This window comes from Limulus polyphemus, unplaced genomic scaffold, assembly GCF_000517525.1.
Source record: "Limulus polyphemus unplaced genomic scaffold, Limulus_polyphemus-2.1.2 Scaffold29, whole genome shotgun sequence".
Taxonomy (NCBI): Eukaryota; Metazoa; Arthropoda; class Merostomata; order Xiphosura; family Limulidae; genus Limulus; species Limulus polyphemus.
In genome coordinates this window covers 1,158,187-1,174,325 of record NW_013665639.1, presented here as the reverse complement: position 1 = coordinate 1,174,325, position 16,139 = coordinate 1,158,187, and the positions used below count along the sequence as shown (strand labels likewise).

At 34.2% G+C, this 16,139-nt stretch overlaps 1 protein-coding gene across 6 annotated transcripts in view; it reads right to left on the bottom strand.

The window, feature by feature from the left end:
- Positions 1 to 3,525: 3,525 nt before the first annotated feature.
- LOC106459701 (GATA-binding factor 2-like) overlaps positions 3,526 to 16,139 on the bottom strand; it is a 198,236-nt gene continuing 185,622 nt past the window's right edge. For all 6 annotated transcript variants that reach the window (XM_013919352.2, XM_022386417.1, XM_022386429.1 and 3 more), the window contains one exon: positions 3,526 to 4,838. In XM_013919352.2, coding sequence (XP_013774806.1) covers positions 4,467 to 4,838 — 372 coding nt within the window. In that variant the 3' untranslated portion in view covers positions 3,526 to 4,466. The remainder of the gene's footprint in view (positions 4,839 to 16,139) is intronic.

Below are 16,139 nucleotides of genomic sequence, written 5' to 3'. Positions count from 1 at the left end.
CAGATTTCATCTTGGCCTTTTTCTCGATTCTTCGAATGCTTAACTCATCATTACATCTGTAACCTCCAACCACCATACATCCCATGGAAAAGTATTGTAACATGCCCTGGACAATTTTTGAAATGTTGTATCATCAAGATAATAATAAATTGCCCAGACGTTTGCAAACATGTAATTATGTATGATCTACATCAAATGTAACGACAGTGTTTCACACTTTGAGGTTGAGAGTAATTAAAAAGAGTGAGAGTCAAATCTCACAATTTGATTAAAGTATACAAGGGTTTGTGGTGGGTAGTGTTGACTAGCTGCCTTCCCTCTAGTCTATCACTTCAAAATTATGGACAGCTAGCGCAGGTGGCCTTCAAGCAGCTTTGCACAAAATTTAAACAAACAAGACATACTTCAATTTGTAAATACCGCTCTTACAACTTTCGTTCGGCCATTTGCCTTTGTAAAAGCCTGTGAGCAAGACTCTTTTTTCACCTTTAATGCCTGAATCCACACGAACTACATTGTATACAGTTTAAAGGGAGGTTCTTATGTTAGTTGCAATGGATCGCGAGTTTGTTGAGTTTCTTCTAGTGACAAGCTGTTTATCTTTATTCATTATCTCCGGTATGCGACTGGTAGCCTGTTGTGAGTAGCCAGTTTTTCCCCTGGTGGAATTATACCTTCGTTTGTTTTAGCAATAAACTTCAAAACTATAAATATTTCTTTCTTTGAAATGTTAAAATTTTATGATTTACATATTTTTAATCGGAGATGTTGCAAAAAGGGCTGAAATTAGTAAAGGGGAAAGTTTCAAATACTGTTTATTTTCTTCTTTCTTATTTGAGCAACCATAGCTCGAATAGATACTTCTAACAGATAGGACCATAGATATTAAAATTTCAGATTTTATTAATGAACGATTATTAATCTTATTTCATTTATCATGATCAGTATTACGTTAAAGTTTATAATACTCAGTTAATATAAGCTCTTGCCGACAGTTTACAGTAGTCAACTTTCAATGTAACTATATTTATACAATAGTGCTGTATAAGGTTAATTTTAGTTACTTTTCACTAGCTCAGATGGAAGTTGTCTCTCTACTGCTTATAAGTACAATTTTTCGTTATTGAAATTCTACTCGTTGTTTCTGGTTGATTGGACACTAAGCAGCTAGAAATAAGTATTGTACTCTTACAAAATCCTTACAATAGTCAATACTTTTTAGTCAAATAAAGGATGTTACAAATGTGTTTGAGATTTGTGTGTTCGTTGACTGTGGCGTGTGGATAGCTTTAGTCACTGAAATTTATGTTTGTGGATTCTTACCTGTTACAATACATCGCACTTTGCTTACCTAGGCTGCGCTACGACTTGTTACAAATCTTTTATTGAATGGTCCAGGGACTCCAAGATGATCTATATTTTTTCGTTTGTACAAAGTAATAAAGTATGAGGGACATCCAGTTTTAGAAATTCTAAATTCCCGATCTTAACACGCCTTTATGCTCTGAATGTATGAATATTTTGTGTGAAAACAGGTTGTTACATACATTTTCCAAAATGATCAGTTTTCAGTGGAATCATACTACATATTTAATGCCAAACAATTTTAAAATGTAGTTTTGATACATGCAGTCCCACCGTGACTTTATATAGCTGTGGATATCACGTACTTACCCACCCTGTATTCAACTCTAAATCAATGTTTGTACATATAAAATTTATTAACATATTGTAATACATTATATGATATTCTTGTTACAATGTCGGTTGATTATCATAATCGATGTACTTTCTACTCAAATAAATCAAAATTCTCTATTGAATGTACACATATATAAATAGATCTATAGATCACTGCCATGGGAGTTTGAAATTTTCTACTCCCTTTAAAAGAAAGAGTATTATGCTTCGAATTTCTCAAAGTTTACAAGTGTCAAGTTTCAGGTACATCATAAATCATTAAACCATATGTCATTTTATTTTTACTATGTTTGTTTTAGAGCAAAGTCACATTGAACTATCAGTTGTGTACAGTGCGAGGAATCGAACCTCGGATTTTAGCGTTGTAAGTCCGTAAAGTTAACTCTGTCTCTGAATTTTTTATGTGTATTTCAAAATAAACTTGACAAAGTTGTTTATCATGAAATGTGGCAGTGAAAGATTAAAAAGATAAAAGAAAAAAATAACAGTTGAGGTGTATTAATATTCCAGTAACTAAGGTGATATTGAAACTGTAATTGAAGAAAAACATCCTTAAAATAAGGTAGAGGCTTCCTGTTAAAGATGTAGATTACTTTGTTTCAGAATTTCGCGCAAAGCTACTTTGATTTTGAAATGATAGACAGAGATAGAAGACAGCTAGTAAACAATATTTACCGTCAGTTCTTGGGCTACTCTTGTGTGACCGAATAGTAGGATTTGATTCTTGTTCTTATAACACAACAATGACCCTAAATTGCGAAGTGCATTTTTTCGACAATGGATCGCAAACCGTGAATTTTCAGAATGATAGCCAGACACGCTATAAACTAGATCACGCCCGACTCAAAATTCAGTAGTTATTATAGCTTACCTGATGATGCCAGTTCTGGTGGAAAGTTGTGAATAAAATAAACAAAAGTTTTACTGTGTGCAACCGATAAAGAACTTGTATAAATGTTAACGACTATTTAGTTAATTTTAATATTTATTTAATGAAACTGGTGGAAAGTTGTGAACAAAATAAACAAAAGTTTTACTATGTACAACCGATAAAGAACTTGTATAAATGTTAACGACTATTTAGTTATTTTTAATATTTATTTAATGAAACTTGTGGAAAGTTGTGAACAAAACAAACAAAAGTTTTACTATGCACAACCAATAAAGAACTTGTGTAAATGTTTGTTTGTTTTCAATTAAGCACATAGCTACACAATGGGCTATCTGTGCTCTGCCCACCACGGGTATCGAAACCCGGATTCTAGCGTTGTAAGTCCGCAGACATGCCGCTGTGACACTGGGGGGCTGTGTAAATGTTAACAAATATTTAGTTATTTTTTTATATTTATTTAATAAAACTGGTGGAAAGTTGTGAACAAAACAAACAAAAGTTTTACTATGCGCAACCGATAGAGAACTTGTGTAAATGTTAACAAATATTTAGTTATTTTTTATATTTATTTAATAAAACTGGTGGAAAGTTGTAAAAAAAAATACAAATGTTTTACTATGTACAACCGATAAAGAACTTGTGTAAATGTTAACAAATATCTAGTTATTTTAAATATTTATTTAATGAAACTGGTGGAAAGTTGTGAAAAAAAATACAAATGTTTTACTATGTACAACCGATAAAGAACTTGTGTAAATGTTAACGACTATTTACGTATTTTTTACATTTATTTAATGAAACTGGTGGAAAGTTGTGAACAAAACAAACAAAAGTTTTACTATGCGCAACCGATAAAGAACTTGCGTAAATGTTAACAAATATTTAGTTATTTTAAATATTTAGTTAATGAAAGTCGGTTCTATTTTGAAATTTTATTTGAATTCACATAAAACTGAGGGTATTTACATTACACAAAGAGCCTTAAGGAACTTTCTATAATATATATTACTTGTACCAACGTAGGAAGATGAAGGAAAGCTTACAGCTGTAGCTTCAACTGGTACAAACATCATGGACATACAAAGTACACAGCCCTGATCGCCCCTAAACATAGCTTAAACAACAAACGAACCTGCACTATTTTTATTTCTACGAAACCATAACACACAAATATTAGGTTAGCTGCAGAGTCCTATGTACAGATGAACACTGAGTTGGGTGAATTATGAGTATAGCCGACGTGAGGTCTACTCATTAGAACCTCTCATTTTATTAGTAATTGTCAAGCTGTCACACAGGTAAATTGTTCAGGAAATGTAACATAAAAACATTGGTCTTTAAAATGTTCTCAAATATAGGCTTTTAATGTAAGATTCCTTACTTCTTATCTTAGCACTGATCTCTTCCGTCATTAAGATTGAACATGGCTAAAAATCCTAAAACACAGGATTCATTTAATATTAAAATGACCTTTCTGCAAACATGAAACGTTAACTATTCTAATACCACTCATATTACTTTAGGAAGACCTTGTTTGTACACTCAAGTCTTCTTCGGAAGACCATTAGATGATGTTAACAGTCTTTATCTGAAAGATCTTAGTAATTTACATATTCTTTCCATTGTCATTATGCACAATTCGTTGATGTCTACGGAATTAGGTACAGCAGGTACCTTCTGCTCAATATTTGTTTAATTAGTAGCAGATTATAACATTAATACATTGGGAAGTAGCTGGAGCGTTCGTAGGCCACTTGATTTCTCCACAATAAAACAGTAAAGTTTTTTTCCTATTAGTTGACACGATTCAAACTTTTTCCAGATCAAGTCACATTCTATGTCACTAATTATTGTAGATCTTCACCCAAAATGTTCAAGCCATGGCACCAACCATACTGTTTGAAGTAGGTAGACCTAAGCTCCCTGTGCCTAAAGGCAGAGGGGCTCCAGAGGACAATGAGAGCCCAGAAAACCCAGTTGCTGAACTCATATGCATAGGTGGCGATGTAACATAACCCGCCATTGACATGGGCATGTTGCCTTGTTGCATGTAATGACTGACAGCCATTGGCATAGAAGACATGGTAGCTCCCAAGTGACCGGTCGGGGTAAAACTGGAGAATGGCTTGTCCAATGGCTTGATGCGGTCCGAGAGGCCGATGCAACCTTTCTTCTTACTTTTGGCAGACAGTTTCCTATTACGTGTTTGGATTCCTTCTTTCTTCATGGTCAGCGGTCGATTCACCTGAAGAAGAAGAAAAAACGCTCATATTAAACTATTGAAAAGCTGTTAAGTATAGAAGACAGAACTCATAGTCCAAAAGCTTGTAACGCTAAAATTCGGAGCTCGATCCATGCAGTTGGCATGGCGTAGCTAACCTATTGTACAGCTTTGCGTTTAAAAATCAAACACAAAAATATAACTCAGATGTAATAATATACCCAAGGTACATGCAGATTCTTACTAAAAGTTTAATTCTGTATTGTATAGTAATTTCTGGTATAATTATATGTTATAAAAAATATTGCGAACCGTGGTGTCTGTCCGAGCGTTCGTCTGTCTCCCGTTTACGGCGGCAGCTTCCCACGCTGCGTTTTAAAAACTGCGCAAACAGGCGAAGCTCAACATTCACTTTTGAAATGACGGAAGAACAGGCATGAATATTGTTGATGCCAAATTTTATTTCGAAAGCAGTATATTCTACACTAAATTGTTAGGAATTAATCACTTTTCACTTTTCAGCTTAAAGAATAAAAATGTAGATTTATCATATGTAATTGTTGAGCGGCTCTTAGCATGACTGAAATGGTTAACAATTACTTTTTGCGGTAGACGGTATAAGTAGCTCAATACTTTTGCTCTGAGTGAATCCAAGAGTGCAACACAATTAACATTTTTAAATTCCATGAAATTGATAGATTAACTTAAACGTTTCTCGTCGCTGGGGAAGGGTACTTTGCTAAATTAACTTCAACATTTCCCGTCACTGGGGACGGGTACTTTTGCTTCTCAAATAATATTCTTGTTAAATTCTTGATACGTTTATTGATTTGTTTTATACATTTCTCACAAATCTACACAAATCGTTATCTATGCATAGCTGTCCACAATTTTGAACTGATAGTACAACAGGCAGCTAGTCAACAACAACACCCACCGCCAATTCTTGTGTGAATGAATGATCGGATTTGGTGGTCATTTTTATAGCGAAGCCATGGATTCAAATCGCAGAGAAAGTTTTTGAGTCAACGGGCACATTGGGACAAGAATAAAACTCAAAGCATTTTTTTAAGGATTTGTAAAAACACGGGCGATCCCACAATTTAATAATTACAACTTTATCAACGTTACACCGACTGTTGCAAAAAAATAAATAATTATTGTAACATAAGCTATAAATGACTGATTTTAAACTTGAAAATTAACTATATTTCATGTTTGTGAAGTATTATTGTTTTCAAGCTGTTTCAAAATATTTCTTTCGTTCTCTAGAAAAAACCAAAAAACAAAAACATAACACTGACTATGAGATTTCACAGTAGTTCTTGTTATCTACTGGCAGGCTCGTGGAACATTTATGCTAAATTTTCAAATTTAAATTCTTTGTTTGTTTGTTTGTTTTGAATTTCGCACAAAGCTACACAAGGGCTATCTGCGCTAGCCGTCCCTAATTTAGCAGTGTAAGACTAGAGGGAAGGCAGCTAGTCATCACCACCCACCGCTAACTCTTGGGTTACTCTTTTACCAACGAATAGTGGGACTGACCGTCACATTATAACGCCCCCACGGCTGAAAGGGCGAGCATGTTTGGTGGTACGGGGATTCGAACCCGCTACTTTCAGATTGCGAGCAAATTTAAATGAGAATGACGTTTCATAATGACTCCAGTTATTTCAAATACTAAAATTGAAGGCAGGAAGTACAAATTCTTCCTATAAAGTAATTTCATTGTGCTAAAAGTACATGCGCTCATCTAGCTATAGCTTCTATCGTTATTGCTGTTGACTAAGACGTTTTGTTTATCTCTTGTCATATCGACATGCTTCAAAAGGGCGATGCCTAATTTGAGAAGCGAACGCCATTAGGTGGTCTTGAAGATAATATCTGCATTGAGTTATATTTAATTCGTTGTCTTATGTTCATAATACGCATACAGCTGGGCTACTTGAGCCAAATTGAAACAATGCCACAGTGTTTTAAAAACTTAAAATTACCCGATTGCCTACGTCAGATAACGTCATAGAAACCAATTAATCCCATAAACCAATCTCCCTATTGTGTGAAGAAAGACAATTAGACTTGACGAAGACCGATAAAAACTTACCAAACACTGTGCGAAAATTTGCACCTGTTTCTTGACTACTGTCAAGCAACCCACACGTTGCATGTCGAGAAGTGCAACTAGTAAAAATAATGATAATAAGCTTGAAGGAAAAGACCATCACGCTCTCAAACATATATTCCAACCAATAATCTATATCGAAATTTATTAAAGATATCGGTGTCTCCTTATTACTAACAGAACAATTAACGTCGAGGCTATGATACTACCTATTAACTCTTTATTGTTCCAGTGGTGTTTGGGGTTGAGAAAATAGTGGCTACTGTAATAAAAGATTGAACAATCGTGGGAACTATTTGACTTTAGATACCACACCTGCACCTACACGATGTTGCAGACTTCCTGCGGTTTAAAGCAGCTTCTATCTCAAACACCAATTAACAACGTCAATTATATCTCTGCACTACGAGACCACGGTTGACTGAAAATCTCCTCGAGGGCTTTCCTGTACTGCACTTCTACATTTTAAATATCTGTTTCAAAAATTAAAAGTTGTCTTTTGTACAAGCTGTTGTTCTAGTCCTATCTACTTGTGTTCATTCGTTCACAGGGGACAGTGTCATTTCCTATGAACGTTACCCTAAGGTGTCAAAGTTTTCTCACAAATCATGTTCGTGTATGGGATTCAAAGGGTGGGGAAGTAATGTAAGTCACTGGCTGTAATTATTTTGTATATACATGTACTGAAATAATTATACTGACAAATACTGTTCTGAGGTCAGAGCTACAAAATCTTATCAGCCCTAGTACTACATAATACCTTTCATACACAATGGCGTATACGCTTCAATAAAGGAAGACATATATAAACCGTTTCTAGGTTGAAATAACCAGTAACAGGTCTTACAAATTTCAACATGCCCATGTTCTAAGCGTTGAACCGCTACCATACAAACAACATAAAGATACGTTTGAAACACAACAACGACAAGCTTTCTTTCATTTATGTTATTTGAAAATATAGAATAAAACAAGCAACTGTAACTAATAATTCGTTACCAAAACTTAAAATCGGAAACATTATCTAACATCAGCGACATATCTTGCAACATGATACATGCCTTGCACAACTTATTGATCATTCTGAACCCAAGTCATGTTGATTACACGCTTCAATCACCTGGACAAACAAGTTTTCTACTTATGTATAGTGAATAAAACGATCTTAAGGAAACGCGTTTAAACGTCTTTGCGGATTTGTCTGAAACTCTTAATGAGCAGTTCATTATATGATTTATGTCCATCCAACAAACAGAACTCGTGGTGTTCGCCTTTTTGCAAGACAATTTCTCTTACTCCAGTGTTTGCGTTACATTTGAAAAATGTCCACTAGCAATTCACTTTAATCATCAAATTAGTAAAACATTGTAAAAGAGTGTTAAAGTTATCATGCTGTGCATAAATCAAAATAGAATATATTTTAGCAATTATTAAACTTATATAAGCAAACAGAAATGGATGCAGAACTATACACAACATTTTAAAATAGTAATATAACTACACTCACAAGTATGTGTGGTGTCTCTGTCTTCAAGTAAAAAACAAAAACGAGTATAACTATACAAGAGTCAACACAGTTTGTATCTGTCAAACAAACAAACAAAAAACTATTATAACCAACTATTTACAAGTTAAAAAGCAGAAACCTAATATAATTATATCCAAGTAGGTGCAATCTATCCTTATTAAACATACTAATATGACTATACATAGATAAAAAAAAGTAAACATAACAACTATAAACAAATAAATGCATCTACTTAAAATTACAGAACTAATATAGTTATACACAAGTGAATGACGTGTCTCTGTCAATAAGTAAAAGCATTAATGTTAATATAAACCTGGAACTCAACATCTTAAGGAAAAAACACGAATTATACACAAGTGTGGTATATCTGTGAACACGTTAGTACCTAACATGATATCAATAAGTATATGTTGTATCTCTGTCAATAAATGAAAGACTGCAGTGCACTTTCAACAAGTGTATTACTTTTACAGAAGCCCCCTAGTGGGACAGCTTTAAACCAATGGGCTTATAACACTAAAAATCGGGTTTCCATACATATGGTGGGCATAGAATCTATAGCTTATTATGTAGTTTTGCGCCTAACAACAAACAAGCAAAGACTCTTATAGTATTTCTCATTTAATAAAAGTTTAACCCTCAAGTAACCGATTTGTTTTCATGCCGTTTACTACTGGTTGAAGGCCCGGCAGGATTAGATGGTTAGGGCGCTTGACTCGCAATCTGAGGGTCGCGGGTTCGAATCCCCGTCCAACCAAACATGCTCGCCCTATCAGCCGTGGCGGCATTATAATGTTACGGTCAATACCACTGATCGTTGGTAAAAGAGTAGCTCAAGAGTTTGCGATGGGGGGGGGGGTGATGACTAGCTGCCTTCCATCTAGTCTTTCACTACTGGTTGGTTTGGTGACACAATGGTAAGCTTGAAGGTTTACAACGTTATAATTCGACGTTCTATCCTCGTGGCGGATCCCCATTATGTAGTTTTGCGCTAAAACAAACACTACTGGTGGAACCCAAATATTGCAACATAATGAGTGTAAAGAACTGACAAAAAATTAGGTGAACTCGTTTTTTTGTGTTTTTTTTGTAAAATACATAGGGAACCTCAGCAGCTATTAATGGGATTAATCACACTTCTGGTGGTATTTTTGTTTACATTCCTTGTGTGACTCATGTGTTATTAGTGACCCTGTAACAAAGTCATAGACCCACGAGAAGTTTGGTACTTAAAAGTTTAAAAATCGATGGAATCTGGACATCATAGACCATTTTCGGGTTCAACTAATATAACTATACACAATTCGTGTTTACTAGTATTAACTAATACTTTTGTTTCACTGAAGCAGCCATATTGGTTTATTTATCAAGCTATAATACTTCAGTTCTAAAATTACTCATCTCTAGATACGCATCTCTTAATCTAAATACGCAGAAAGTGTAATTTTTGCAGTTTTGACTTCTGAAAATAAACTGAAGCGTTAACCACACTTAAAAAGTTATTTGGTTAAAAGAGGTTTTACTTACTTATGTTAACGGAAAAGTTATTGCATATAATATTTCATGTTCCTTGTTAAGAACAAGTGGATATGAAATAATTATTATAGAACATATAAAAACGACACTTGTACTTGGTGAGTTATGAAATGAGAACTGTTCGTATAATTAAATTATCGTGTTCAGTGTATACTTAAAACAGTGGTTATTACACATAAGTAATCAAAAGTTTAATTTGTTTTTGATATTCCTACAAGGACTATCAGCGTTAGTCAACAGCATCCACGCGAACTCCATCACCATCATCCTTATAACGCACCTCGAATCCATAGTCCGGCACGTTAACCACTAGGTCATACCTAATCACTATAACGTGTGAGACTATGAGACAAACCCAAATTTTGCTTGTCCAACAGTATGTAAACAAACACTCGGTACTGTGGAAAACGAAACTTTCTGAACATTTCATATAGGGCTTAACAGATTTTACTAGTCCATACCACGTTCACAGTAATAACCTATACTTCGTATGAAAATTATACTGTAACATTTTTTGGAAGTACAATGACATGAAGAAGTGTGCTTTTACGTGAAATTATTTTAACAGTAAAACACAGGATCTGCAACCCACTTTGGAAATTATTAGAAACTATAACTTATTAACGGATATGTTTGTTGTGAAAATATGTAAGTTTAAAGCTTCAGGTGTTGTGATCAATAAATAAAGGAACGATAACAGATTCAATTAAAAGATGGTCCCGTAATTACTAATGTACGTTTCACGAGATCCCATGAATGTTGGTTTGCATGCAATCAGTGTCTGCGGGTCAAACATTATTAGCCCCACATCGTTTCTGAGTGTGTTTCAACTATTTTCTTAATCCTACACTCAATATTTGACGTTTAATAGCTTCATTAACTGATGCGTTTCTCAGATGATTAGTTTTATGTATAATGAGAATATAAATAAATGAACAATGGAGTTAAAACGATAGCACGAAACGTTAAATAGTTATACACTAACGTACATATTGCGAGACGTCGACCATCCAGGTGGTTCCAAGCGATTGATGGGTCGTACTTATAATGAGGTGTCTAGAGACTGTTAAACGTTGTAGGTTCATTATGTTTTCTCAAGGCTATACATTCCAATATCGTTTATCCGGCAGTTTCATTATACAACAGAATAAGTCTTAATTAACTAACAGAAATATAATCATGGGAATAAATATGAAGATGTATGATAGGTTGTGGAGCGTCATGAGGCAACGCGATTATGTCATTCTGCAGATGTTAAAGTTTAAATATCGATAGTAGATAGGTTCTCCGGTAGACCTCCTGATACACCTGGGAAACTTGTATCAACGTAATGCATAATACAGAGTCAGGCCTCATTGTTTTAGCGTAATCTTGGATATTTCTGTTTAATAAACTCTCCTAACATTGTAATCCATAAAGGAAAAAACGGAAAATATTCCTGTATAAACAATATTTATTTGGTACTATTCCTGTTGTTACGTGGCTGAGACTAGTGAGAACCATTTTGTCTACATATGTGTATCTCGATTCATAATATATGTATTCATATATACATCTGGTTTGTAATACACATAACAACACCGTGTAATGTAAGCCTGATGCAAATGTAAAAAAAAAAAAATACATATAATCTTCAGTGGTTTATGTAAATATATTACTAAATTTATAAAGCAATGTCAGAGTGTTATGAATTATACATGATTTTATTGCGAAAATTGAGATTTACAAATAATAAGTGTCAATGTGATTTTTTACTAATCTGTTGTAAAAAAGTAAGTTTTGGAAAAGCTGTAGTTAAATGTTTATACTAACAGTTAACAGTCTAAATAGATCATGAAATTATATTTGTTAGTTCATCAATTGAACAATGTGACTTCATTCATAATTTACCAAAATGTATTACACAAAAACATTTTTTTCCACCGTATTTTTATAGTATGTACATTAGAAGGTTAAGACCCAGTATCTTACTATCCGCCACAGGAAAATAAGGAAGAAGTCTAATACAATAATAAGATACTTATTAAGATTCAATTTGTTATGGGATCATTAATGTGTGTGAATATAATAAACTCGACAAAGCATGAAAGTCATTCGGGATCCGAGTTTTATGTCTTGTGAAAGTAGTGCTTCGACAACGAAACCAAGAACTGACACGCCGTTTTCATGTTGGTGGCAATTAAAAAGGATTAGAATATAACTCTCTCTCGTCTCCCCTTTCTAAAGCCATTTTGTAATGCTTGGTTGACTTTCGTTATTACCACAATCAACGAACCGGGACAAACACTTCACCCTTACTTTATTGATCTAAGGTTTTCTGCTTGTTTCGAATTAATGAAGCATTTTCAAAAAGTTTTGTTCTTTTTTTTGTATATTAATGTTACATTCATCGAACTTTATTTATTCTACGATGTATAAACATTAGTGCTAATCAGAGCACTGTGGTTTCTGTTTATCTAATAATTTTCGTTAACTAATGCTTTATTGCTCGTGCTATCATATGAACAGAATATTGTATTACGTGGCTTTAGTTTCATGTTTTCGACAACATATTATTACCACTCTCTCAAATTTAGTTGTATTTTGCATGGGTACCTGTGATGTGAATGCTTTTACATTAACCTGACTATCAATTTCACATTCCTTAAGGAATTTCTGAGGCCGAACTTGTTATATTTTTTTAATTTTTCTTGATTTTGCTTATTGTTGGATGAGATGACATACACCTAAGAAACCTTTATCTGTACTACCATTTGTCTATTTACAAAAAAACACATCAGAACACTTCTAGTTCATATACACATTGCATTTACCAGATTATTTCATTTCAAGAAAAGAAACCAATTGTTGTTTAAATGACTACGATGCAGTTTTATCCTATAGTATTTATACAAGTTTAGTGGTGAATAACACTTTAAAACAAGAAATGGTATGTTTTCATGGTGCTTTGACGTACCGTGCTTTAGTAGCAAACCTGGATTAAAACCGATTTTTATACAATTTACTAGCGAACCCACATCTTATGCTAAGGAGGGCTACATCATTGTCTCAAAGTGTTATAACTTCCTCTTCAGCCAGTAGTTAGTTGTTGTTTTTTTAATTCCTATATACCATGAGTGTATTACAGTGCTACCACTACTAAAAAGGAATTAATCACATACAATTTGATGAGTGATAGCGATAGCTAGGTTGAAGTTTGCGTGTGAACTCTACAATGACGTTGTTCTCTTGAAGAGCAGAGAAAAAGCTACGGGTCAGTCAAGCGACGTACACGTGACAAGGTACTGAAAGGTACGGATGTAAAACAGAAGATCCCTCCGGGAAAATCGGGTTTTTAAAGATGAAACTGGACGTCGTGGCAATTTCCATTTGGGGAAAGGATCTACATCAAACCACTGTTCTTGAGCAACATTAGACATTTAGCCGCTAACCCTACAACGTCACGCAATTTGTTGCTTCGAGCATAATGAAAGGCTAGAAAACTTCTTGGTTCTTCCACATCAACACGAAACTAACGACTAATAAACATAGCACATTAATTTTACGTATTGGTTAAAATATACATGGTGCTTCTCCTAACCGTTTTATATACACACACCATATGACCTGCAAAGTTACTTTGAAATGTAGAATTAATAATTTCGAGTTCATTTCATACAAACAAAATTAATTTCTGTATTTCTTTACAAAATAAAAAAACGCAATAACAGCGATTTGTTTGTTGGTTTGTTCGTAATTAAACACAAAGCTACACAATGGGCTATATAGGCTCTGGCCGCCACGGATATCGAAACCCGGATTTTAGCGATGTAAGTCCGCAGACATACGCTGTGCCACTGGGGAGGGGCAATAACAGCGAGAAAAAAAATATTACATATTGGTTAATAAGCAAAAATAAACGTATAATTTCATCAGATTGATATGGTTCGTTTTCATAGAATTCCAACATCTTGAAAGCTTATGTTACTAAAGACACTGGAACTAAATTCGTTTAACCAAACAATTATAAAGTACTGAAATATTACCTAATACACGCCATCTTTATAAACATTGACTAAGGCAAGAAAGTTGTACTCAAAGTTATTAATAAATGTCAGTTACTGTATTTTCTCAACGAGAATAAAAACTGAGAAGAACACAAGTTTTTCTGTTCAAACACACAAGTTGTATAATTTCCTACTAGAGAACATCGATATTATTAAAAAGTTTGATCTTCGTGTTTCGTTTTTCCTACTAATTACAAAAGTTTCCTTCTCAACATTCTTAGCCTGTGAAGTATATTGGTATGAATATATTAATAATAATCATAGTAAATTCATATTCAGGAGATAAATTGTATAAATTGGCACAAAATTCCACCACATACATAATGATAGTACTAATAAGTCCTAACAGATGGTGCTGCTAATGCACTAATAATTTACATGTCTTCATGCAAGTTTACATTTTAGTCATATGAAGAAAACGTCACCTGACATGGGTACATTTATAGTGTATGACATATAAAACTGTTTAAGAAAATTAGGCTGCATTTTGCTTAAATAAATCACGATAAGCAAGATATACGGTGTAACTGACGGTTACCAGGGTTTTATCGGTGTCAGTGATGCCAAGAATGAATTTGACTTGAGCGATTAAATAATTAAGATTCTTGAAGCGAATAGAATAAGGCTTTCCTACGCCCTAGGCTAAAGTCATACCAAAGGATGTCAAAACTGAAACAATACTAACAGACTTGGACATTTTCGTCTTTCAGCATTGTTGGTTCCATAAAATATTTGGGTCATTGACCTGGTAAAAGAGTCCGTGTCCTGAGAAATATTCCTAGCCCCCCCCCAAAAAAAAACATTCCACTCTTTGTAAAAACAACAAAATTTAAGTAGCTGCAGAGTAAAGTTACAAAAATGCCTAATATTTTATTGAGTGTATGTGATTGAAAGGGTACGTGGCCGTCTGAGTAATTCTCAAGCTACAAATAATCAGCTGATCGAGTTACGTGGCTGAAACAACGTAGAAATTAACTATAAAACAATTTAACACACTGAACAAACTGACCACCAGACTAGTTTTTGCCAAAAAGAAGAAGAAAAATGTTTTCCAGCATATTTACTCATCACAGTTCAAGGACAGATACCAGTTGAGGTTTTTTAGTTCTTTGTAATCTCTGAGAAGTTGGTATCTTGAAACAATCTATTTTACTAAAGAATAGACTCATCTGATTATTTTGCCCTGATTAAGAAAACTCTCTTTAATTTCCTTTAACAAACATTAGAATTACTCGTTTGTGGTTATGATATAATAGAAAACTTGACCACTGTATTTCTTGTTTAAACAAAAGTTACGAACATTGTGTAATGTGTCTATTTAACGTAAAAGAAAGGTCTTGTAGGTTAGGCATGAAACACCTATTTAAATTTTATGGGGAATACCTCCAGCTTTATAACAAGTTAGACACCGTCCACACCTACGTCTAACCAAGACAGAATTTATCAAGCGTCATGGGATTGCCAGACCTGCTATTGTTTATGAATCCTGTCACGTATTTTCAGTTCTCAGCCATATTTTGGCCTTCGAACAAAGCTAACTGAAATGATGTTATTAAATTTCTGCGAAACCTTACTGCCTACCATCTACACTAACGAAAGTTGTGTGACATTACTCAGCTTTCGATCACGAAGTTACATTAAGCACTGTTCAATGTGTTCGACATATTCTTTTGAATACTATATCGCATTGACTTAGAAATTGCGAGGAGTCTCATTAGTTTCAAATAATTTCACGGTAGTAGGGAACAAAACGGTAGGATATCTTTACTAACGGAAGGAAACATGTCTATCTTTTTAATTTATCTCTTTATCATCACGAAAAGGTGCAAGTTAAACGATTTTATTGAATCGTAGTTAAGCACAAAACTACACAATGGGCTTTCTGTGCTGTGCCCACTACGGGGATCGAAACTCGATTTCTAGCGTTATAAGTCTTAAGACATGCCGCTGTGCTACTTGGGAGCTACGAGTTTAAAAAACAACGACTTTATATCATGCAAATTTCAAGTTTACAAAAACTGATTTTATAATGGATTTCTACCATAGGCCCGGCATGGCCAGGTGGATAAGGCGCTCGACTCGCAATCTGA